Source organism: Coregonus lavaretus (assembly GCF_964263955.1).
Source record: "Coregonus lavaretus genome assembly, chromosome: 28".
NCBI lineage: Eukaryota > Metazoa > Chordata > Actinopteri > Salmoniformes > Salmonidae > Coregonus > Coregonus lavaretus.
In genome coordinates, this window is record NC_140015.1 from 31,181,233 (window position 1) to 31,207,406 (window position 26,174).

The 26,174-nt window shown below is 40.8% G+C and overlaps 3 protein-coding genes across 4 annotated transcripts in view; all 3 read left to right on the forward strand.

The window, feature by feature from the left end:
* LOC311104554 (jupiter microtubule associated homolog 1-like) overlaps positions 1–20,369 on the forward strand; it is a 62,633-nt gene extending 42,264 nt beyond the window's left edge. Inside the window, exon 5 of the mRNA XM_084146423.1 lies at positions 19,821–20,369. Within this exon, the coding sequence (XP_084002549.1) occupies positions 19,821–19,963 (143 nt within the window). The 3' untranslated portion in view covers positions 19,964–20,369. The remainder of the gene's footprint in view (positions 1–19,820) is intronic.
* LOC311103779 (uncharacterized protein) lies at positions 6,729–12,566 on the forward strand. The gene is made up of 4 exons (XM_084145432.1): positions 6,729–6,805; positions 7,432–7,755; positions 8,116–8,240; positions 11,415–12,566. Exons 1-4 carry the CDS (start codon positions 6,742–6,744, stop codon positions 11,511–11,513), a joined length of 612 nt encoding a protein of 203 aa, XP_084001558.1. The 5' UTR covers positions 6,729–6,741; the 3' UTR covers positions 11,514–12,566.
* A 1,077-nt stretch (positions 20,370–21,446) lies between the features above and the next one.
* On the forward strand, positions 21,447–24,872 carry LOC311104331 (uncharacterized protein). 2 transcript variants are annotated; one of them, XM_084146143.1, is made up of 6 exons: positions 21,447–21,521; positions 22,141–22,222; positions 22,404–22,781; positions 23,737–23,889; positions 24,293–24,331; positions 24,590–24,872. In XM_084146143.1, exons 2-6 carry the CDS (start codon positions 22,156–22,158, stop codon positions 24,652–24,654), a joined length of 702 nt encoding a protein of 233 aa, XP_084002269.1. In that variant the 5' UTR covers positions 21,447–21,521; positions 22,141–22,155; the 3' UTR covers positions 24,655–24,872. The 2 variants fall into 2 exon arrangements, with proteins under 2 accessions (XP_084002269.1, XP_084002270.1); XM_084146144.1 differs by having other exon boundaries at positions 23,737–23,802.
* The last annotated feature ends 1,302 nt before the right edge of the window (positions 24,873–26,174 follow it).

Genomic DNA, 26,174 nt, shown 5'->3' on the forward strand with positions numbered 1-26,174 from the left:
TACAGTTGTTTTCACCACCCCGGTCATATCTCACCCGGGATGGTATTCCGTAGCAGGTGTTGGCTGCTTCGATTGACTCCATGACTGTTGTTGTCAGCGGCCTTCAGAAACACAACAAGCCTGCTGTAACCATCCACAGCACCATGTATAACAATCCTCCACCTAAAAAACAAGATACATTTGTTCTACAAAAAGGCGATGCTTTTTTAACTAGCTACCAACGAGCTAAAACAAAAAGGTTCTTCATACAGACATCGCTAGCTAGCTACTGTACTCTTAGACTCTTTGATCGCAAAATTCTGGTAACTTTACCAAAATCTCCAGCTTTTACAGGAATCACAATATGGATCACAATATGGCCAATGGAAAATGATGGCTCCCCTGTGAACAACCACCAATGGAGCAAGGTTCGACTTTATTAGTACATTTCAATAGTCATGGGGTGCTGAATGTTTCATTGCTGAATCATAGAGCTCTAATCTGGCTCACTTTCCATTATCAGTGACCAAGACATCACATCAGAGCTCACAGGAGCAGGGACACATCCCGTCAGAGCTCACAGGAGCAGGGACACATCCCGTCAGAGCTCACAGGAGCAGGGACACATCCCGTCAGAGCTCACAGGAACAGGGACACATCCCGTCAGAGCTCACAGGAGCAGGGACACATCCCGTCAGAGCTCACAGGAGCAGGGACACATCCCGTCAGAGCTCACATGAGCAGGGATACATTCCGTCAGAGCTCACAGGAGCAGGGACACATCCCATCAGAGCTCACTGGAGCAGGGACACATCCCGTCAGTCATTGAGCATCTCACAAGGTAAGGTTTGTCTAAATATACTAGTAATCTGCTCAGACCAGGGCATTCCTAATACAATTGTAGTTGGGTGACAAAGAATCCTTAATATGGTATAATGGGCATGGTGTGAAGCCTATCTCTTTCATGATGTCCTCTAGGGTGAGATTCAGGTCCTGCTGAACAACTTGCAGCAAGAGATGAAGCACATGCAGGGGCAGCTCAATACCAAGATATCATCCCTGCGAAGAGGGAGGGCACCAGCCTCTGAGTACTAGCGTTAGTTTTTGTTATTTTGCACCTTGTTGACCTGCCTTGTACTTACCTCTGTTTCTTTCTGTCTACAGTCATTCTCCCGGAACCTTCACCCAACCCCTGCCGTGCCATCATTTAATATGCCACTTCACCTCCACCTACTCATATCCGCCACCCGCTCCGTCTCCTGGATTATTCTGCATCTTTTGAATCTGTAAATAAACACTCACCTTCGTTCAACTCACCTTGTCCTGGTCTGCTTCTGGGTTCTGTCTTAGAGAATCGTGACACCAACACCCCCATGGTGGGACCAACATGGAATGGTGGAGTGAATACTACACGTGGAGATTTCTACTTCAGGTAATGAAATTGCTATTCTGAGTGTATCAGTTAGTGATTGTTCTGTATGGTGACGTGAGCGGAGTGGACGGACTTCCCCCACTTGTCACAGATATCCAGAGTAGATGCTCTGGATCCTTCCATAATGACCATCACCAAGCCAGACTAACCCGAGGTCAACCCTCAGAGCCAGACTGGCAGCCGGCCGGGGGCTGAGCCTGAGACCCCTGCTGTAGCGGTTCAGAACAGTGGAGGATGGCTCAGCTGGATCTTCTGGAGATGAAAGGAGGTTCATCTATCTGAGACAAAGACACATCTGTAAGGAACCTGTTTAAATATTCTATATAGACACAAAACTGAGCCCAAGGCCGAGGTATTCACTTTAAATCATGTCAGTTAAAAATAGTGGATGATCGTTGTATTTTAACTGTGAGAATGGTACTAATCATTTGGAGAATTTGTTGATGTGTTTTACAGAACAAGCCTGTACCGCCTCCTCCCCCGATGGGAATGTATCTGAGGAACTCTTCCCAAAGGAGTGAATCCTTACTTCAGGAAAGCAGGTGAATAAGGTTTAATTCAAATACTGTGCCCGCCAATCATCGCTTTCTCTGGTGATATCCTGCCTGCTAACATCTTTCCCATTAACAGCAGGTCTATGGGAAAAATATCCCAGGATGCTCTACTCTGATGGGACCACCTCAACACCACCAAGCCAGCTCCCTTGACAGTTCCCTGCCCAACACTCCACCCCCATGGCACAGATGACTAAAATCCTTCCAATGTTAGTCGATTTCATAAACAGAGCTTTTTACAGTTACATAGCCAATGGCTGAAGTAGCAGTGATGTCAATTATTTTTCATTTAGTCTCACAGGCTGTTTGCCCAGAGGGACCATATCCACAAATGAATATTTCAGACTTCAGCATAGAAAAATGATTGAGACTTTAAAAAAACATGATCCCTTTCTACTTCATGTCTTGATGTTCACATTCATTTGATATACTGTATGTTCTATCATCATTTACAATTGCCATATGTTACATACTGTACAGATGTACAATATGTAAATCAATATTTTATTTATATATTTCATGAACATACATTACAAAATATATTGAAATGCATTTTGAATTTAGCACCATATACATTATTTCAATATATAACTTTTCTGTATGGGTACCTCACTTGAGATCAGTGATGAACTCAAGTGAAGGGGGAAGAAAAGAGGATGCATTTCAAATGTTTTCTAACAGGGTATTTTCCGTATCAGGCTTAGCTCCAGTGTTTGGCCCAGAAATGTTTCCTTTTGTGTTTCCACCTCTCTGAGGCCTGGCCCCCAAAAAGCCCCAAATTGTTGGCTTTATGCAGACACCTCTCCCCCCACTAGAGAGCGATGTTCTCACACCCTGACTTGAGGTTTACGTAGGTGCTGTGTGCACTGGCTTTAGTTCCAGACCCTCTTTAACCTGATTCACTAAGCAGCTGACCAGACCCACTCTAACCTGATTCACTAAGCAGCTGACCAGACCCACTCTAACCTGAGTCACTAAGCAGCTGACCAGACCCACTCTAACCTGATTCACTAAGCAGCTGACCAGACCCACTCTAACCTGATTCACTAAGCAGCTGACCAGACCCACTCTAACCTGATTCACTAAGCAGCTGACCAGACCCACTCAAACCTGATTCACTAAGCAGCTGACCAGACCCACTCTAACCTGATTCAATAAGCAGCTGACCAGACCCACTCTAACCTGATTCAATAAGCAGCTGACCATGGTCTTCAATTTAGACCACAATTATTGAATCAGGTGTGTATACACACTTCCTCCACAGTGTGGCTTTCTAAGGGCGTTGTAATGTTATATAATATGCTGTAAAATATGTTGTGGTGAGGATATGTTATGTAGTGAACCATTCACCTCTATCATGTCTGGGAGTAGAGGATATGTTATGTGTGATGGAACAGTGGTGGAACAAGTACCCAATTGTCATACTTGAGTAAAAGTAAAAATACCTTAATAGAAAATGACTCAAGTAAAGGTGAAAGCCACCCAGTAAAATACTACTTCAGTAAAAGTCTAAAAGGATTTGGTTTTCAGTATACTTATTTATCAAAGGTAAATGTAATTGCTAAAATGTAAATAATTTCACCTTCCTTATATTAAGCAAACCAGATGGCACAATATTTGTAAATGTTTTTATTTACAGATAGCCAGGGGCACACTCCAACACTCAGACATCATTTACAAACGAATAATTTGTGAGTCCGCCAGATCAGAGACGGTTGGGATGACCAGGGATGTTTGTGAATTGGACAATTTTCCTGTCCTGTTAAGCATTTGAAATGTAACAAGTACTTTTGCATGTCAGGGAAAATGTATGGAGGAAAAAGTAGATTATTTTCTTTAGGAATGTGGTGAGGTAAAAGTTGTCAAATATAATTAAAGTAAAGTACAAATGCCAAAAAATAACTACTTAAGTAGGACTTTAAAGTATTTTTACTTAAGTACTTTACACCACCGGTAGGGAACCATTCACCTCTCATGTCTGGGAGTAGAGGTTATGTAGTGAACCATTCACCTCTCATGTCTGGGAGTAGAGGTTATGTAGTGAACCATTCACCTCTCATGTCTGGGAGTAGAGGTTATGTAGTGAACCATTCACCTCTCATGTCTGTGAGTAGAGGTTATGTAGTGAACCATTCACCTCTCATGTCTGTGAGTAGAGGTTATGTAGTGAACCATTCACCTCTCATGTCTGGGAGTAGAGGTTATGTAGTGAACCATTCACCTCTCATGTCTGTGAGTAGAGGTTATGTAGTGAACCATTCACCTCTCATGTCTGGGAGTAGAGGTTATGTAGTGAACCATTCACCTCTCATGTCTGGGAGTAGAGGTTATGTTTTGTAGTGAACCATTCTGGGAGTAGGGAGTCTAGTGTTACACATATCACCTGATCCCAGGTTGCACATAGAAAGCATCAAGTCATTGTTATCACACACTCTGATTCGTTATATCTACCTGCCTATAGTCTCAATAATAAAAGGTCACAACAGTGTGCACTAACTTGGAAAAGTTAATGGCGTGTGTCCATTGGAAATGGTTGTTGTAGCGTACTATTCCAGTTGTACTTGAAGTCACTGTCTTTGAATGACAAACCCACAAATTAATACTCAGCAAATAATTGTGTTTTGTTGTTTAACCTCATTTATCCCTAACCTATGACTCTGTCACACACTGACACCCACAATTGCAATTGAAATAAGTTCAGGTCTTGATTCTCTGTATGTTACGTCTTCATTTCTTGATATAGTAGGCATACAGTGGGGAAAAAAAGTATTTAGTCAGCCACCAATTGTGCAAGTTCTCCCACTTAAAAAGATGAGAGGCCTGTAATTTTCATCATAGGTACACGTCAACTATGACAGACAAATTGAGGAAAAAAAATCCAGAAAATCCCATTGTAGGATTTTTAATGAATTTATTTGCAAATTATGGTGGAAAATAAGTATTTGGTCACCTACAAACAAGCAAGATTTCTGGCTCTCACAGACCTGTAACTTCTTCTTTAAGAGGCTCCTCTGTCCTCCACTCGTTACCTGTATTAATGGCACCTGTTTGAACTTGTTATCAGTATAAAAGACACCTGTCCACAACCTCAAACAGTCACACTCCAAACTTCACAATGGCCAAGACCAAAGAGCTGTCAAAGGACACCAAAAACAAAATTGTAGACCTGCACCAGGCTGGGAAGACTGAATCTGCAATAGGTAAGCAGCTTGGTTTGAAGAAATCAACTGTGGGAGCAATTATTAGGAAATGGAAGACATACAAGACCACTGATAATCTCCCTCGATCTGGGGCTCCACGCAAGATCTCACCCTGTGGGGTCAAAATGATCACAAGAACGGTGAGCAAAAATCCCAGAACCACACAGGGGGACCTAGTGAATGACCTGCAGAGAGCTGGGACCAAAGTAACAAAGCCAACCATCAGTAACACACTACGCCGCCAGGGACTCAAATCCTGCAGTGCGAGACGTGTCCCCCTGCTTAAGCCAGTACATGTCCAGGCCCGTCTGAAGTGCATTTGGATGATCCAGAAGAGGATTGGGAGAATGTCATATGGTCAGATGAAACCAAAATATAACTTTTTGGTAAAAACTCAACTCATCATGTTTGGAGGACAAAGAATGCTGAGTGCATCCAAAGAACACCATACCTACTGTGAAGCATGGGGTTGGAAACATCATGCTTTGGGGCTGTTTTTCTGCAAAGGGACCAGGACGACTGATCCGTGTAAAGGAAAGAATGAATGGGGCCATGTATCGTGAGATTTTGAGTGAAACCCTCCTTCCATCAGCAAGGGCATTGAAGATGAAACGTGGCTGGGTCTTTCAGCATGACAATGATCCCAAACACACCGCCCGGGCAACGAAGGAGTGGCTTCGTAAGAAGCATTTCAAGGTCCTGGAGTGGCCTAGCCAGTCTCCAGATCTCAACCCCATAGAAAATCTTTGGAGGGAGTTGAAAGTCTGTGTTGCCCAGCGACAGCCCCAAAACATCACTGCTCTAGAGGAGATCTGCATGGAGGAATGGGCCAAAATACCAGCAACAGTGTGTGAAAACCTTGTGAAGACTTACAGAAAACGTTTGACCTGTGTCATTGCCAACAAAGTGTCACGCCCTGGCTCTGGGGACTATGTTATGTTGAGCCAGGGTGTGTAAGTCTATGTTTAATTTTCTATGTTGGTCTGAGTGACTCCCAATCAGAGGCAACGAGTGTCAGCTGGGTGTCTCTGATTGGGAGCCATATTTAACTGTTTGTCTTGCACTTTGTGTTTTGTGGTTTCTTGTTCCTTTTGGTTGTGTATCGAAGGACTTCACGTTTCGTTCTTTGTTTTGATCGTGTGATCTAGACAATAAATATAAATATGTTCACCCGCAACGCTGCGCCTTGGTCTCCCTCCTTAAGCGATCGTGACACAAAGGGTATATAACAAAGTATTGAGAAACTTTTGTTATTGACCAAATACTTATTTTCCACCATCATATGCCAATAAATTCATTAAAAATCCTACAATGTGATTTTCTGGATTTTTTTTTCTCATTTTGTCTGTCATAGTTGACGTGTACCTATGATGAAAATTACAGGCCTCTCTCATCTTTTTAAGTGGGAGAACTTGCACAATTGGTGGCTGACTAAATACTTTTTTTCCCCACTGTACCTCGTGTTCCTATTGGTGGAGAGGTTCTAGAGCAGACACCACTGTGGTATAGACATATATTTCCTGTTATTTGAAGGCTCAGTTTAGTTGTGATGTGAAGCTCATGTTGTTTTAGCACAATGTCTGCTTTTCTGTGTTGTGCAATCTTCCTCTGTCTCCTTTGCAGCACCCTGGCTGGGAAAGGTGAGTGGTGTTTATTTTCGTTTTCTATTGGGAGGTGGACATCTTTTTGAGTTCATGGAAAGGGGTGGTTTTTTATTTAACATTTCATCTAGTCAGTTTTACATTTAAAATATATTATGTACAATCGACTCCTGATAAGTGCACTTTGAATAAGTGCGAATTCTTTAAGTACAATACAGTTTTCCAGTCTCATTTCAATTACATGATTGTTAATAGCTTGCTCCTGATAACTGCATGCTCTGGCACGACAGTCCCAAGCTATTGCATTTTTCAGGAGTCAACTGCAATCTAGAGTCCACTGCAATCTAGAGTCCACTGCAATCTAGAGTCCACTGCAATCTAGAGTCCACTGTAATCTAGAGTTGCAATATCATAGAGGTACAATACAAGAGGCTGTTTTCAAGTCATTTACTTTTCAAGTGCAATATTCAAATGAGAGTAGAGTAGTAGATGGCTCCTTGTATTCATAATACATTTCCAAAAATAGACCCAGCCTTCTGTGAAACTAGTTTAGGGTAGTGAAAATCTCCTTAACTGACTGATTGGTATTGGTTTATCCTTAAAGAACAAACATGTGACACATATGGTGTGTGTGTTTCTTCCATTCTCCCATCTGCTCATAAAAGGGAACAATGGACTACTGGTCCGAAAGCAGAAGGGAGACACCATGACCATCCACTGCAGCACCTCTCTACAAGACCAAGAAAACCTGAGTGTGTTTATGCGCCTGACAAAAGAGATACAAGTCTTCTACTTTTACCAGGAAACAGGAAAAATCACCATCAATAAAAGGTTCCAAACCAGATTGACGACTAACGGAGGACTCAACAAAATGGACATCACCATCACAAACCTGACCATAGAAGACTCTGGGGTCTACTGGTGTTTGTACCGTGTTTCTATGAAATCCCAGACTGAGGGGGAAGGAGCTATTTTGCTGGTGGTGAATGGTGAGTGTCTCAGCCAGTCCTGATTCGCTCCCTAACCCTCCATTTGGCACTTACTATTCCCTTCAATGTTCAAGTTCATGTTTTTTGGGTCACATGCACAAGTACAGTGAAATGCTTAATCTGCAAGCCCTACCCTACAGTGCAGTATTCAATATCAAAATATTATAACTAATAAGAAAATAAATTTAAAAAACAACACAATAAATAACATAGGAAGTTTAGATTGGTCAATTTGTTGAGTTGTATGGTATTCTTCAACATCTCTGTTATAACATGAATTGCCCCTGGGGATATTTTAAATAATATGTACTGAACTGCATTAAAAAATGTGTTCTACTCTGGTGTGTTGCTGTACCACAGATGACCAGAATGGTGCGTCCTCAGGGCTAGGCATTCCCAGGTATCTGGTCCTGGTCTCAGCTGTCACTGCTGGCTCTGTGCTTCTCCTGAGTCTGGTCATCCTCTTCATCTGGGTCATCCCCAGGGTAAGTACTACAGTAAAGTGTGTGTGTGTGTGTGTGCCCACATGAAAAAATACTACAGTTTACTATAGAATACTACAGTACTTACTATAGAATTATGTAGTATACTGTACAATACTATACACTGTAGTATCCCTCGACCATGTACAGTACTTACTATATCATGTTGTAGTAGACTGTAGAATACTGTAGTAGATACTGCAGCATTATCCGCAAAAAAAAACAACTTTAGTAAATACTACAGTATTGTCTGCAAAAACATTACATCTGCAAAAACGCTAGACTTTAACGATAGTAAATACTCCAGTATTTCATTTGCATATACCCTGCCCATTCCCCTCCCCCATATCCCAATTTGTGCCAGGTTATAGAAAAGAACAGAAGCTCTGAACTATCTGTTCAGACCCCAGTCCTACCTACCTACAGGTTATGGAACATTTTCTCTTTTAGTATTTCTCCAGTAGGTTTCCTCAAGGAAAAAGACTCCACTTCTATGTCAAAGATAATAAAACTAAAACACTACAGTAAATACTACAGTATACAATCTGCAAAAACACTGCAGTAAATACTACAGTGTATACTACAGTATACAAACCGGGAAAAACTACATTAAATACTATAGTAAATAATACAGTTAATTTATTACAGTATTTATACTATAGTTAACTGTATATACTACAGTATACTACAGTAAATACTACTTTAGTCCACAAAAACACTACAGTGAATACTACATTAAAGTCAGCAAAAACACTACAGTGAATACTACAGTATTTATATCATAGTATACTATAGTATTTTTTCATGTGCGTGCGTGCGTACGTGTGTGTGTGCTCATTCGTGCTTGTGTGTGTGTGTGTCGGGTGGCAAGATTGCCACATCAGCACTGTCTCTACTGACTGTCTTTGGTAGGGAAATGCACAGTTTTTAACTTCAGCCTTTTGCTTTGACTCATATATGTAGACCTGATGGAATCTATTGGGGAAGTTCTATTATCAGTACTGCAACAACATACAGTGGGGGAAAAAAGTATTTAGTCAGCCACCAATTGTGCAAGTTCTCCCACTTAAAAAGATGAGAGAGGCCTGTAATTTTCATCATAGGTACACGTCAACTATGACAGACAAAATGAGACTTTTTTTTCCAGAAAATCACATTGTAGGATTTTTAATGAATTTATTTGCAAATGATGGTGGAAAATAAGTATTTGGTCAATAACAAAAGTTTCTCAATACTTTGTTATACACCCTTTGTTGGCAAGGACACAGGTCAAACGTTTTCTGTAAGTCTTCACAAGGTTTTCACACACTGTTGCTGGTATTTTGGCCCATTCCTCCATGCAGATCTCCTCTAGAGCAGTGATGTTTTGGGGCTGTCGCTGGGCAACACGGACTTTCAACTCCCTCCAAAGATTTTCTATGGGGTTGAGATCTGGAGACTGGCTAGGCCACTCCAGGACCTTGAAATGCTTCTTACGAAGCCACTCCTTCGTTGCCCGGGCGGTGTGTTTGGGATCATTGTCATGCTGAAAGACCCAGCCACGTTTCATCTTCAATGCCCTTGCTGATGGAAGGAGATTTTCACTCAAAATCTCACGATACATGGCCCCATTCATTCTTTCCTTTACACGGATCAGTCGTCCTGGTCCCTTTGCAGAAAAACAGCCCCAAAGCATGATGTTTCCACCCCCATGCTTCACAGTAGGTATGGTGTTCTTTGGATGCAACTCAGCATTCTTTGTCCTCCAATCACGACGAGTTGAGTTTTTACCAAAAAGTTATATTTTGGTTTCATCTGACCATATGACATTCTCCCAATCCTCTTCTGGATCATCCAAATGCACTCTAGCAAACTTCAGACGGGCCTGGACATGTACTGGCTTAAGCAGGGGGACACGTCTGGCACTGCAGGATTTGAGTCCCTGGCGGCGTAGTGTGTTACTGATGGTAGGCTTTGTTACTTTGGTCCCAGTTCTCTGCAGGTCATTCACTAGGTCCCCCCGTGTGGTTCTGGGATTTTTGCTCACCGTTCTTGTGATCATTTTGACCCCACGGGGTGAGATCTTGCGTGGAGCCCCAGATCGAGGGAGATTATCAGTGGTCTTGTATGTCTTCCATTTCCTAATAATTGCTCCCACAGTTGATTTCTTCAAACCAAGCTGCTTACCTATTGCAGATTCAGTCTTCCCAGCCTGGTGCAGGTCTACTATTTTTTTCTGGTGTCCTTTGACAGCTCTTTGGTCTTGGCCATAGTGGAGTTTGGAGTGTGACTGTTTGAGGTTGTGGACAGGTGTCTTTTATACTGATAACAAGTTCAAACAGGTCCCATTAATACAGGTAACGAGTGGAGGACAGAGGAGCCTCTTAAATAAGAAGTTACAGGTCTGTGAGAGCCAGAAATCTTGCTTGTTTGTAGGTGACCAAATACTTATTTTCTACCATAATTTGCAAATAAATTCATAAAAAATCCTACAATGTGATTTTCTGGATTTCTTTTCCTCAATTTGTCTGTCATAGTTGACGTGTACCTATGATGAAAATTACAGGCCTCTCTCATCTTTTTAAGTGGGAGAACTTGCACAATTGGTGGCTGACTAAATACTTTTTTCCCCCAATGTATTTGACAGGAAATATCTCCTTGTACTAGACATGTTCAGTGGTAGTGTTTGATTTGATCTACACTGATCGTATTTCATGAGTTGTGTTATAATCAAACACTACCACTGAACGAACTGCTTCTGGGGTCTTGCGTAAATTCTGCCCCCGCATATTCCATCTCATCTTACTCAAGTGTGTGTGTGTGTATGTATATATGTACATTTTTGACATTTGCACTGTGTTAATGTATGTTCAATTAATTTCAATTCAATACAAAATATATTTACTGAAACACAAGAGCACTTCTGATCCCTCCCCCTTCTAAAGACACTGGCGGCAGGTAGCCTAGCGGTTAAGAGCGTTGGGCTAGTAACTGAAAGTTCGCTGGTTTGAATCCCTGAGCCGACTAGGTGAAAAATGTGTTGCTGTGCCCTTGAGCAAGGCACTTAACCCTAATTGCTCCTGTAAGTTTCTCTGGATAAGAGTGTCAGCTAAATGTTGGGAAAAAAAAAGAAGTCTGTTGTTAATAATATAGCCTACTAATAGTACCATATCTGACCAATATCTCTTGTCTTTCCAGTTAAAGGCATGGCGTTCAACGATGAGACCAACACAGGTCAGGACTAGCGACGTCTATGAAGAAATGCTCACCACCATCAGACGTGCGCACCACCCTTAGATGGGTTATTAGTGATGTTGCATGGCAGCCATCTTTACTTTGGGCACCACCCTCAGACAGGTTGTTACTGATGTTGCACGGCAGCCATCTTTACTTTGGGTCCAAACGGAGGCCCATGTCAGCTGACTAGGAGACAATGATGTCAACATACTGTAATACATGATATCAACGAAGGACCTTGAAAGATATCTTCTCAGGAAGTGTTTAGTAGCAAGGGCTTGCATCATTGATGTACACTTATGTCAGTCATTCAACCTCAAGGCAAGCTACCTATATACTGTAGCTACTTAAGTATACACAGCATTGTATGTGACTGACATCACACACTGTAAATGGTTGTTCATACAGAGGCCAGGAGAATGCTTTTTATGGTCCTTGACCCTGATGCAGCAGGTAGAACTTGAGTCTTGTAATTACCACCACAATTTAACTTGTGCATGGAATTTCAATATTTTTCGCCGTACATTCTATTTTGCTGTATAGATTGACAATATATATTTTTACCACTTTTAAATGTTGAAATGATTCTCAATTGTATATTTTTGTTTACATTTACAGTATATTTTTGTTTACATATTTGATGGCATTGGGCCTACACCTATTTTCCAGGCGCCAGGCAACTTTTACTACTATTTAATTTTAATACTTTTGCATGCTTTAGTTCCTGTACTGATCATGTTGTTCCTGTAATGATAGTCTACATAAGACTAACAGTTCTGCTTCTGTGGTCACTGTGGCATCTCATCTTTTTCACAACAGTTTTGTGATGTTTGCATTTTAAGAACCCCCATCAGCAGGGCTCATCTCTCTACAGGAAAACAAGTCTGTTTTTTTATATTTACTGGACAGGCTGGGGTTGGTCTGTCCGGTAATGCTGTCGCCTTCCAGAACTTACTGTATGGCCCACTAGCTAGCTGGGATCGAATCACAGGTCTACCTCTTTACTCAATACTGTCTTTCCCTTCCATTCACTCCTGTCTCTCACATTAAATCACAAAAAATACGAAAAGGAGTGGAAACCCACTCTCCTTAAAAAAATAAAACTGTATTCTGAAAGCCTGACTTACTATCAGTCAATAAGTCCACCTACTGACTCATTAACACAAGTGTTAGACAGCATTACGATTATACTAATGTGTGTTAATGCAGAATAATTTTCTGGTGGAGTGTCATTCTACAACAACCTAATAGCGGAGTTGGTCCCTCAGATGGTTGGCTGACAGATTTAGTTTGACCTAGTTTGTTTTAATCAATGCTTCACAGTAGGTATGGTGTTTTTTGGATGTCATTGTCTGTCATAGTTGACGTGTACCTATGATGAAAATTACAGGCCTCTCATCTTTTTAAGTGGGAGAACTTGCACAATTGGTGGCTGACTAAATACTTTTTTCCCCCACTGTAGGTAATATTGGTAATTTATCATCCAATTGCCATCCCTTATTTATTTTTGAGACTGTCCCTTGCTTCTTTATTGCTCCTCCCACTTCCTTTGTCTTTTATGGCGGCTAAATTCGACTTTCATTCAGTTCAGAATCAATAGTAATCCAATCAATCAATCTTGTAAAAACACTCATGTTTAGTTCAAACTCTGTTCTACCCCGGCTCTCCCGGGCTTGACCTGAAGACTGATGGTTGGACATGACAGGTCCATACTTAAATCTTTCAAACCTAACACAAACCCCCCTTCATGCTGTAATCAATCAAGAAGATAGCAAAGGAGGGACAGGTTTTAGCCTGAACTCTGCTCAACCCTGGTGCCGCTCCCTTCACAATGTTTGAAGAGAGACAAAAGACAGCCATGGATTGAAGTAAGAGCAAGCACTTCGACCCTAGGTCACCTAAGTCTTCTGCCTAGCAACAAAGAATAAAAAAAACTCTATGTTCGTGATTAACCCAGTTATATCTAATAGCCCACTAAAAAGAAACTCCCTCATCACCATCTTTAAATCACGACCAATGTCATATATCCCTCTTTACTCTCTACCATTTGGGTAAAATCCCTGTTATATGTAGAAAAGGCTAAGACTGTTTGGGAAGTGAGTAACTTTTTTCTCTTCATAAATTGTTCTTCCTCCTCAGAGATCCAAATGATTTGACCATGGGCTTTCATTGCCTTCCCATAGATAAGATCACTTAATTTACCAGCATGCAGTACATAATGGAGTACCCAAGCTTTACAGCAGTCTATCATTCCCCAAAAGCTCATCATTCTTCATCTATTTCTGGACAGCTAGTCCCTATCTTAAATTATCCTATCCAGCTTCCTATTATTACTATCTTCCTGATCTTATTACTAAATCAATGAACTAGGCAATAGCTGTTTCGCATTACATTGTGCCTTCCTCTGATTACTGCAGCTCATTGCATTAATTTAGTTTCAAATACCAACTTGTTTATTAAAACATAACAAAAATGAAATGTAAATGACAACATTTGATAACATCTCAACTAACTTCTATCCCGTAAAAGTAATCCAAGAGTAGTACAATTGACTAGCAACAGGTATCTTTCATTCAGGGAATGCTCTCTCCCTCTTCTGTTATTTTAATGTTTCAAATCCTATTATTACCAAATTATAATCTTCTTCACACTTTTCACAGCACTATAAATTACCCTCAATTTGATAAAATAAACCATCCCAAAGTCCTCCTCTCATGCCCCCAGAACCACCCGTGTGGATGACCAATCAACACCAGAAAGTCAAAACAGAGCCCAGAGGCCATTGAAATCACCCAACAAACCGTTCCATCCCACAGCATAGTAAACACCACCTATGAACTGTTGAAAATCCCCTAAATTCAACATAACAACCCTTTATAAACATCATACTAGGTGTGTTGTTTTTTATTTGAAAAACCCAATTGAAAAACAACAATCAAAGATAGCCAGGCCCCACTTAATTTGGTAGCTCCCCTTTACGACCTAAATACTGCTTAACTTCACTACTGCTCCCCCTAGCCCTGGGCAACATTCCAATGAGATAAGCTAATCTCTTTCTCCTGGTTATACATTTTGTCAACCTTCAATTACCATCAGTAATCTAAAGATGGTAAGTACACACAAAACATGATACAGATATCCCCAGTCCTAACTCCTCAATAATCGTTTGTATAAATCTAATTCCTCATAACTCATCTCAATGATTATTGAACCCCTAAATCTGCTCCATGTGATCTCATCTCAAATTATCCATTATCAATTATTTTACCAACACCATAGGAAAATCTGTCTCCCCTTCTATTGTTCCTGTTGAAGTGCTAAGTCAATAGTAGCCAATTCAAACACCTCACAATTTGGATCAAAGGGTTCTACTCTTTCTCCCTCAAGGACTAGTCACGCCTTATCTTCCTCTTCCTCACGCTCAAAGCTGGGAAATCTTTTCTTTCTTTCCTCCTCCCCTGGGTCTACATTGAAAATAGTTATGGCCTGTCTTACCACAGTATCTGCATGGGGCCTCACACTCTCTGGCGAAATGCCCTCCTTTGTTACAGTTGAAGCATCGACCTCCCCCGCTGTAGCCTTCACTTTTCCCTGCCTTTACCCGCTATTTCCCCAAGAGTGGCCATTAGGTACTCTGCTCCTTTCTGCTCTTTCTTGGCTCTGTCCTGTCTGTTATTCTGCTCATGATGGATCGCATGTCTCTCTGAGGCTATTACACAATTCAGTTATTTTCCCAACATACTCTCCGTGATCGGCACATGGCAAAAGTGTCCTCTGGGCATCCCCTGAAACCCATTGCCCTCTAACGGCAGCCCAAACCTTACTATTCCTGTTTTGGGGTGGGTCATTCCTTCTACCGCTCTGGCCACGTCCTCTGTGTTCATGGCCTGTCTGCTACATGGCATATTATTATTACTGTATACATCTAAGGTTGCTGGGGCCCCTTTCATTCCCCGCCAATAGATTAGGTAAGGCTATCAGTGGGTACTGGCCCCCTCCTACTCTCTCTCTCACTGCTTCTTTAAATTTACCCCTACGCGGTTCTCCCTCCTGTTTCCACTCAGAGCAGGTTTTGTCTGTTTTTCGTTTTAACGTAATATTCTTCCGTTATTTAAAGTACGTTAGTCTATTTATTTAAATCAAATTATTCCCACCTAATTAGTTAAATTCGGTGCATATTTATATTTCAACGATAAACCAAATTATTTCAGTCTAATTATTTAACCAGTATTTTGCACGGTCAAACATCAAACGTTAAATTAAATAATAAACCAAATTGCTTCAACTTAATTATTTAAAACCAGTATTATGCTATGTCAAACATCAAACGTTTCAGTTTAGTCATACTCGTTATTCATAATTTTTACCTTTATATTCCCAATTTACTATTACTTTAATCATTGCAACCTGTTGCATTGATGTTTTTAAAATATAAACCTATTGTTTAATAACTTCATACTTATAACCAATGTTTATTCAATCCATCATCCTAATAGTAAAAATGATATCCCATTGTTCACATAACGAATCCAAATTATCGTTTTAGAATTCACCACTTATTTTTATACACCACTGGTGTTACCCAACCTATACAGTAAAGTAATAACCATTTGAATTTATCAAAGCACTTCCTTCCAGTCATGTATTTAGACCTCTACTTGAAATCTTACAGCTCAATCTAACTCGCTGGACTGTCTAAATAATTTTTTCCCGCTAACCAGAGCCACAAATTATTCTCCTTTGTCCTCAACTCAATTTTCACAGCTCTATCGCCATTTCAGTTCGCTATTCAATTTCTTGAACTGTTCTCTCTGATTTGGCCCTAATTAATAAAACAAATACTTGATATTGTTGATAAGCATACATTTAATGATATTCCTATCATCTTAACTATGTACTGTCTCTCCCTCAATTGCTCCTGCAAATCGCTCTGGACAAGAGCGTCTGCTAAATGACACAAAATGCAAATGTGAATATTCTCTACTTTCTCACCCATGACGTACGTCTACGTTTGGGTGAGAAAGTTCATACGTATATATCGTTAGAAATGTATAGGTACCTCTCAAATAATCGCTTTGTGGTGTTTTTAGCCAATTCTTAATCGACACAAATTACTTCTTCAAACATTTTACCTGTGGAACCAAAAAAAAAACGGCCATTGCCCTTTCCCTTAGCTCTGCAGTCGCGATGGTTATGACCTGTTTTGTTACAGTATTTACACGGGGCCTTACACTCTCTAGCAAAATTTTCTAGTCTTTCCTGACTCTCCAAAAGCCATACTCTCGCTGTGTCTAGCCCCTCCCCTCGCTGTTTCTTCAAATCCGTTCCACAGTTTAGCCTCTAATTTCTCCACATCGAGATGCCCAATAAATCCATACCTCTTCTCCCAAATGGATCCATAAAACATATTTCTTCGATCTCTTCCTAACATATATCTTTCATCCCCCGTTAATTCTCGGACCTCTTTATAATATTTATTTCCCATGGTGGAAAAATATGAAATTCAGTAATATAAATTTTAGTAATAATTCAATCCAGAATCATTTTCCTGGGACGTATTATTTGGTGCGACTCTTGAGCCAATGTTTATGATCTGCTTTTGTAATTAACCATTTAAATTATCCAACCCGTAACCCAGTGTTTTTTTTAAAACACCAGTTTCATGAAACGGATGAGACAACAATTTTTTTTCTCACGCGACCTATTTTAGTCCCTTCCTTGAAACAATTACACTAATTATCTCCCTTCCTGTTTATATTGTAAACACTACCCCGTACAATCTCAATATTAACTAGTTTATTTTGGTGATGGCCATTCACCTTGAGTCATTTCAGACCCCCTTCCTCCCTTTTTAATTTTCTTATGAGATTTTGGTAACTATTCTCTGCCCTCCACAATAATTACTATTCTCATACAAGTTCAAATAATTACCGTATTTTCCGCACTATAAGGCGCACTTAAAAGCCTTTAAATTTTCTCAAAAAACGACAGTGAGCCTTATAATCCAGAGCGCCTTATATATGGATCAATTGGTTAATTGGTTGATCCATACTGGTTGTACACGGCGCTCAAGGCGCTCTGTCAAAATGTTTCAGTATGAAAAAACAATAAAAACAATTTAATAATAATGAAATGTTTCAGTACGACTGGTAAACTACAAAGCCGCACCGCTTGCAGCATTACGGCTACCGACTCCATGCGCGCCCATATCACCGATGCTGTCAAAAAACAAGTGAACCAAACTAATTCGGAGTTTGCCGTCATTCCGGGTGGATTAACTAAAGAACTCCAGCCGCTAGATATTGGTGTCAACAGGGCGTTCAAAGCTATACTGCGAGCTGCGTGGGAGCAGTGGATGACAGAAGGCGAACACACGTTCACCAAGACGGGGAGACAGCGCCGGGCGACTTACGCCACTATCTGCCAATGGATCGTGGATGCCTGGGCTGATATATCAGTCTCAACTGTGGTCCAAGCTTTTCACGAAGGCAGGAATAATCTCTGAACTGCCAGGCAACAGCAGCGACACTGACTCGGATAATGACGAGAGGGAGCCGGGCAGGTTGGATGCCGTAGTCGCCCAACTGTTCAATTGGACACTGAAGAAGAAGAATTCGAGGGATTCGTGGATGGGGAATGAACTGAAAAAGTGACCTTTACGTGTTATACGTAACTGAACAATGTTGAGTTATGCACTAACGTTTGATTTAGTGGTATCAGACTGTTTCTTTTACTACGTGTTTACTGAATCAGGGAAAAGTTCCCCTCCACGTTTGGGAGAAGAGTGAGCAAGGCTGGGAGATATTGTTAATATGCACATTAACGTTTGAACAACGTTACCATGGGAGTGAACGGAGTTGTCAGAACGCTTAATAAAGTTTGACTATATCTGACTGTTTTGTTGACATTCCCTTTAGCACAGCTCCATCTAGTGGATGCATAACGCAACCCCAGTCAAACGTTTGACTGCAGTATCTTCTATTCTATGCGTTTTATAATCCAGTGCGCCCTATATATGAAAACAGTTCTAAAATAGGCCATTCATTGAAGGTGCGCCTTATAATCCGGTTCGCCTTATAGTGCGGAAAATACGGTACACCAAAAACCATGAATAAAAATTACTGACCTTCTCCTTGCAGTTCAGATTTAAATGCTTTTTCAAACTCGTTATTGTCTTTATCGTTCATAAGATTCATCACCGGCCTGTTTATAACCTTAACGTCGAAGGCCAGGTCTATTCTATACGGATGCTATCATCCGCACGTGCACGGTTTTCGGTGTCCTCAGAACGATAAAAACGTATTTTAAGTTCCGCTCGAAGGACCATTTGTCACGAGAATTTATATCTCTAATTAATCAAACTTAATGCTCTGAATAATTCCCAGAGGGTGTAAATTCTCTGGTTTAATCATGAATTAAACAAAGGTCCGCAACCAGCAAGAATGATCTGTATTTTTATTCATGGAGAGCTCTGGCGCCCAAAAAACATACATACAGCTTTTATATCCCTTGACACATAAAGGCACTTTGCTCTGCCCACCTTTAAACAGTTTCTTAGTCCCCTTCACCCTGGAATGCTTTCAACAGGTTCACACTACATTATAACTCTAACACCTCACACATTTATACTGTATTTGGGGTGAAATCCTTTAGTCATTATTCTTAAAATATAAATTAATCTATCACATAAGCATCCTCCAACGTTGTTTTAGAGAACTTAGCAGATTGTCTAACCGGCCTCACAACCGCTGAGCACGTGTATGGTGTCGTGTGGGCGAGCAGTTTGCTGATGTCAACGTTGTGAACAGAGTGCCCCATTTGTGGCGGCGAGGTTATGGTATGGGCAGACATAAGCTAAGGACAATGAACACAATTGCATTTTATCTATGGTAATTTGAAAGCTTAGATATACCGTGACGAAATCCCAAGGCCTATTTATTTTAACATATCTGTGACCAACAGATGCATATCTGTATTCCCAGTCGTTAGATCCATGGATTAGGGCCTAATTGATTTATTTCAATTGGCTGATTCGGGTCATATGAACTGTAACTCAGTAAATTCTTTGAAATTGTAGCATTTATGTTTGTTCAGTATATAATAGTGTTTGTAGTAAGTGCTGTGCCTCTCTCCGTTCTAGCATGGCTAGATCATAGGCTGTTTTTACACAGGCAGCACAATACTGATTTTATTTTTTTACTACTAAATGGTCTTTTGAGCAATCAGATCAGCTCTTTTGCCAATAATTGGGCCAAAGATCAGTTGGGCTGCCTGTGTAAACGCATCCTCAGTCGTGTATCATATGGATCTGATCAGTGGGCCAGGTAGTGAAGACCCTGACATTGTCTCCTCTGTTGTGTGGTAAAGTAGACTGCCCTGAGGAACCAGAAGAGAAGGAGCAGAAGGAGGAGGCACCACAGCCCTCCTCCCCCTCGGGAGCTGCCAACGCAGCCGCCCCCTCCGGCCGAAGAAACCCCCCAGGGGGCAAGTCCAGCCTCATCCTGGGTTGAAGTCGGCTTTCGTTGGAACTTTTTATTTTTGAAAGAATTGCCCCCATTTTCCCCTTCCTCACCTCACAGTCCCACTGTTCACTCCCTCTCTGTCCGACACGATCCACCACGTCCCCTCTGAGCCATGGAATTTGCCCCTGTCCCGTCCCCCCCACCTTTTTGTTTTGACCCTTTTTTTTTCTATTAAAAGAGAATTGTTGACAGAAGCACTTTATATGTCTCTTTTTCCCCTCCCCCCCATTTCAGTCCGTCCTGTAGTGTGCCTACATTTCTCCTGCTGGAAAAGGCATGACGTTTTAGCTTGTCTCATTCTCCATCTGTTGTAAATGGTTAAAAAAAAAAAGTATTCAAAGATTTGATGCGTGAATTTCTAAATACAATAAAGATTGATATGAATTTGTTTTCATTTTGCTCCTGGTTTATTTTTATCGGAGGAAAGATGTATTTTGTGAGGATCTCACTAATGTTTTTAGTTATGCATGGCATACCACAAGGATAAACTACTGTAAACCAACTATTTGAAACCAAAAGTGAAACCTCTTGAGTAAGGATTTGGTCAGCCTGTTTTTTACAGTTAGAACATCCCATTTGACATTTTAAGACTCTTCCAAAGTACTTTTAAAAGTGTCCACAAAGTGAATGTATTTTTCAAGACAGAACACAAGCTTTGGGTGGGTGGGTAATACCCAGGCGAAGGAGATGGGACTGTATGGAAGGGAGTTTAGTCCATCTGTAGTTATTCCTGTAAATCCACCATGGCTACTCCTGCCTCCAGTAGTTGATCTAGAAGTGTTGGAGAGACTACACAAAGATAGGGAGGGTGTTGATCCATCTGATTTGTTTAAGAGATGTCTGGAAACTATCAGGATTTTGTGGCCATTTACTCAGATGGTTCAAAAGATCCAAGGACAGGATGTACTGGGTCAGCATTTGTAGTGCAGGAATGTGGGGTGGAAGTCAGGAAACGTATTACAGATCATCTGGCTGTACATACGGTGGAGCTGATGGCCATACTGTTGACCTTTCAGTGGGTGGAGGAAGTCAAACAAGACAGTTATTTGCTCTGATTCATTTGTGGTGTTAATGAGTCTCCAGTCCTTTAGCTCACATAGCAGACAAGACCTGCTTTATGAGGTGCTACAAACCCATGGCAGAATTAAACAGATGGGTATACAGATAAGATTTACTTGGTTTCCAGCCCGTGTGGGGGTGGAGGGGAACGAGGCAGTAGATGCACAGGCTAAACAAGCACTTAGTAGTGGGGATGTTGATGGTGAAGTTTCAATGAGCAAGGCAGAGGCCTAGAACGTCATTAGATATAGTTTCAAATATTTTGTTATCTTTTTTAAGAGCAACGGGGCTGGCAAGTAGGATTTAGTTTCTCCCGGTCTCTGGCCCACACTCCAGTAAGGTAGGTGACGGTAATGCACCATAACGTTGGATGCCAACCGCCGATAAACCCCACTGAAGAAGAAGAAGAAGATGAAGAAGAAAGTATTTTCGTGGCTCATGAGATTTGTTCTTGAGGACTGGGCTATAGGGAGTTCGGAATCTAATTGTAAGTATTATGTTGTTGATTTATGCAGCTGTAACTTTTGTTCGTGACTTTGAACATAGTCTAGTAAAACGCATGAGACACCCATACATGTTTGTAGAGTTGCTGACTAACAGAGTAAACTATGAAAAGTAAAGTCGCACACTATATGCTCCCAACAATGTAATGGGTAAACCTAATAACAATCGTTTCGGCAATGCAGTGATGTTTTAGTTTTTACACTAGTATCACTTGTATTGCGTATTATAATTTTATATTTCACATTTCTTACTCTGCATTGTTGAAGTGCCCGTAAGTAAGCGTTTAACTGTTATTCGACACTAAGTATTATTTCACGAATAAAAATAGATTATTGCCAAAACGTTGGTTATTAGGTTTCCTATTTAAATTGTTGCGAGCGTATATAGAGTGCGACTTTATTTGTATACATTGGCCTTGCTCGCTTAGTAAGCAAGAAGAGCGTGTTCATTAGGTCAACGCTTTTATTAGTCAATGCATATTATTCAGGCTATCCACTGTCTCTCTGATTAATTTGGCTCAACCACTGATTGTTGTCAGGTGTAAACCTTTTCCTGTGGAGAGACCACTGTTTCTCAGAAGCCTTGTTTGTATTTCTACTAAGGAGAAAAGCCCTAACATGGCATTGGTCGTCAGGTTGTCCACTCTCATGTTTGTCCTCACCACAGGGACTGAGACATCCAAAAGTAAGGCATTCTGCAGGCACAATTTGTAATACTTTTGCCAACACTACAACTTCCAAAATGCTCACACCAAATGGTCTAGGAGTTTTTTTAAACCCAAACTACACTTGTCAGTCGTAATATTTTCTATACTACAGTCCTACAGTGCTGTTTAATTTTGTTTGTCTATCTATTGCTTAAACAGGTCTAAGTCAGGGCCCAGAGTTAAAGTTAAAGCAGGTCATCCAGGTGGAATCTGGGGAGGATGCAGTCCTAAAGTGCTCTGTGAAGTTTGGTGAGAAATCCCCTGGTAATGTAGAGATAGAGTGGGTTGTGTTGTGGAAGCTGGACCACAATGGTGATCACGAAGATAAACCTGTGTTCCAATCCAACATAATCAATAAACAATCCTCTGATACCAGGATGCCGCCGAGCCCAAAATATCAGCTTTTTGCCAATGAGGAAGACCAAGTTGTGTCCCTGTTGGTCAAAGAAACCAAGCCTGAAGACGTGGGTCAGTATGAGTGCGTGGTGAACACTAACAGTGGAAACACAAAGTGCACCATCATGCTGAATGTCACAGGTGAGCTCAAAGCTTTTACAGTCCCTGAGTATTTCCCAATCAGGAAAAACTCAGGTCCTTACACATAGTGAAGAAGGAACTTTGAATTCAAAACTAACACTGACCATTTACTTTTATTTAACAATTAAATGCAACTCACATTTTCAGATGTATCTGAGAAGGACTGGTTCAATGCACAGTCCACAATATTTTTTTCCCAGAAGACAATAAACCTTTCCTGTTCTTTTCTATTTTATTATCTAATTAATATAGTACTACCATAGAGTTGATTTGAAGGTCAATTTCACCCCACGGAAAGACAAAGCCAGTACCAGCTGGTGTCTAAACTACACAAGCCTCTTGTCCACTGCACAGGTCTACACCACAGCCATTACCAGAGAGTTCAAAGTTGGCCTTTAATCTTTGTTAGAAATCGCTGGCAGTAAATCCACTTCTTATTTGTGAATGACAAGACTTATTGATGACTTAGTGACTCGAGAGGAGGGGGGGGGGGGGTCCCCAGTAATCCTCTTACATAGAAGACGTGGTGGACAGCTCAAGGGGGCTGGGAGGGGGGGGTCATTCCTTGTGAAGGGATGATTACAGTTAGACTAGCCTACTAGTGTAAAATCTTGTCAGCATTTACTGTATGTCTATGACAAGGATTTTCTCTGTGCTTGTACTCATTGGACATAATGTAGAGAGACAGATGTGGCACCAGTGTGGCGGTCACACAGTGCATTGCATCATATCTCCTCACAGTGTAACATTATAGTATTGTCCTTTTTACGCCATGATTTCCACTGTGCAGAGGATCCATCAAGAATTCTTGCTTTTCTGACATTACCGTCTATTACTGTCCATATATTATATAAATTGACAGCTACCTTTAAACCAATACCTTACAAACATGACTTAATTGATCGCATCCCTGAATGTGACATGATTTTCACTTCTGATTTTGTATGTGTTACAGAAACAGCCCTTGAGAATCCTGAAAATCCTGGGACTCAAAAGGAAATTCCAAAGAACAGTTACATGGGTGTGGCTGCTGTATTTGTGGTAGTAGGCTCTCTTGCCATTGGACTGTTGCTTCTCAAGCTGTTTCAAGCCATAAGACTCAGACAACGTGAGCACCCAGGGTCATGTTCATTAGGGCACACTGTTGCAAAACGCTTCAAGACTTTATTCAGATCACTTCTTTCCATTTCGTGCCTAGTGAACACGACCCTGCTTTCGAAAGTCTCCGCAGAGAGGAATGCAGAGGTCTGGGAAGATTAGTAGAGTACTTCCTGTGCTGGCTAAATGCCAGGATGTTGCTAAATAATAAGTGGAATGGAGAACTAACTCCTCAGACAAGAGGACTGAGCTTAGTTTGAATTGTGTTTTAGTTTCTCTATTCCTCTCCTCCTCCTTCCCAGAAAGGAATTCAGGATTTGTTATTGTATTGTCAGTGCGTGATAAATCACAAACCATGGTAGAGCACACAGTATCAACCCCTGTAAAAGGCTGCTTCTGGTTTCTCTTTCCAGATGAACCATTGACACAGGAGGACTCTGTTGTGGCAGAAGGTATGTTTGTGTTTATTATTTTCATCTACCTAATGGAACAGGGATTCCTGTCAAAACTATCAAATGTATAGTAAAATGCTGTTTATAAAATGCAAGGGATAAAATGTGTACAGTAAACTGTAGGGCCAACAGTGAAATATTATGTATAAAATGTGTACAGTAAACTGTAGGGCCAACAATAAAATGCTATGTATAAAATGTGTACAGTAAAATAGTGTAAAACAGTGTTGGTATTCCTATTGTCTCCTATGGAACCAGAGCCTGAGGATACAGCAGTCCCAGCAGAGCACAACCTCAGCACCATGACAGGACTGTTTCTGTAGCGACAGATGTATTATCAGGAGTGCTATGGGCTCTCTTCCCTGTCGGTGTCATGTCTGCTCTGTCTTAAATGTCAACCAGCTAACTGAATGTGACTAAAATGGAAAAATCTGGCGCAATACTCTATTCTGTTCCACCTCTGCAGGAGAAAGAGTCCATTCATTGTCCTGCTACCAAGCTAACAGTATTAACAGCATTGTCTGTAGTTGTTAACCACACCAGATTATTCGTTCATAAAAAATATGATATATTGTGAAGAAAACCTGAAATTAGAGTATATAGGACTATCTGTGGAAGGACACATGCATATGCACATATTTAGTGGACATTGATTTGACAGTGAAGACACTATTGTGACCCAGTAGCAGTGTGTGAAATTGATCTTGACCAAACACATATTTTGTGCATCACAATTTGAGTAAGTAATTTATTCAGAAGCCAATATTGGGTTTTAGTGGATTTGAGAGTTGCTTTAGTTGACATGCCTCTGTTCCATTAGGCCCAGTGTTTTCCTGTGTCATGGTTCTGGAACTGGACATGGGCACTGTAGGTATGATAAGTATTCAACCCCCTTAGATTTCTTCACATTTTATTGTTACAAAGTGGGATTCAAATTGATTTAATTGTCATTTTGGAGAGGGGGTTTTGTCCTGTGGTTTGGTGGTGGGGGGTGCAGGCTGGTCTGGAGAGATCTGGCTGGGGTTTTGTCCTGTGTGTTTGTGTCATTACATAAAATACTCTGTCAAATTGGAAGAAAAATTCTAACATTGTTTTCAAAGATTATTGAAAAATAAAACACTAAAATACCTTTACGTATTCAACCCCCTGAGTCGATAAATGTTAGAAACACCAGCTGTGGGTCTTGGGTAAGTCTCATAAGTCTCACCTGTTTTGTGCAATATTTGTCCATTATTCTTTTCAAAATTCTTCAAGCTCTGTTAAGATGTTGGAGATCCTTGCTAGACAGCCATTTTCAAGTCTTGCCATAGATTTTCAAGCAGATTTAAGTACAAAACTGTAACTTGGACCCTCAGGAACATTTACTATCTTCTACGTAAGCAACTCCAGTGTAGATTTGGCCTTGTGTTTTAGGTTATTGTCTGGCTGAACGGTGAATTTCTCGACCAGTGTCTGGTGTGAAGCAGGTTTTCCTCTAGGATGTTACCTGTGCTTAGCTCCATCCCATTTTTTTCTATCCTGAAAAACTCCCCAGTATTTGCTGATGTCAAGCATACCCATACCATGAATCAGCCACCTCTATGCTTGAAAATAAGCAGTCAGTGATGTGTTGTGTTGGATTTGCCCCAAAGATAAGGCATTGCACCTAGGTCAAAAAGTGTATTTGCTCTGTTTTTTTTGCAGTATTACTTTAGTGCCTTGATGCAACAATATTTGTATTAATCTTTTCACTGTCATTTAGGTTATTATTGTGGAGTCACTTCAATGTTGTTGATCCATCCTCAGTCTTCTCCCATCACAGCCATTCAACTCTGTAGCTGTTTTAATAAAAACACCAATGGCC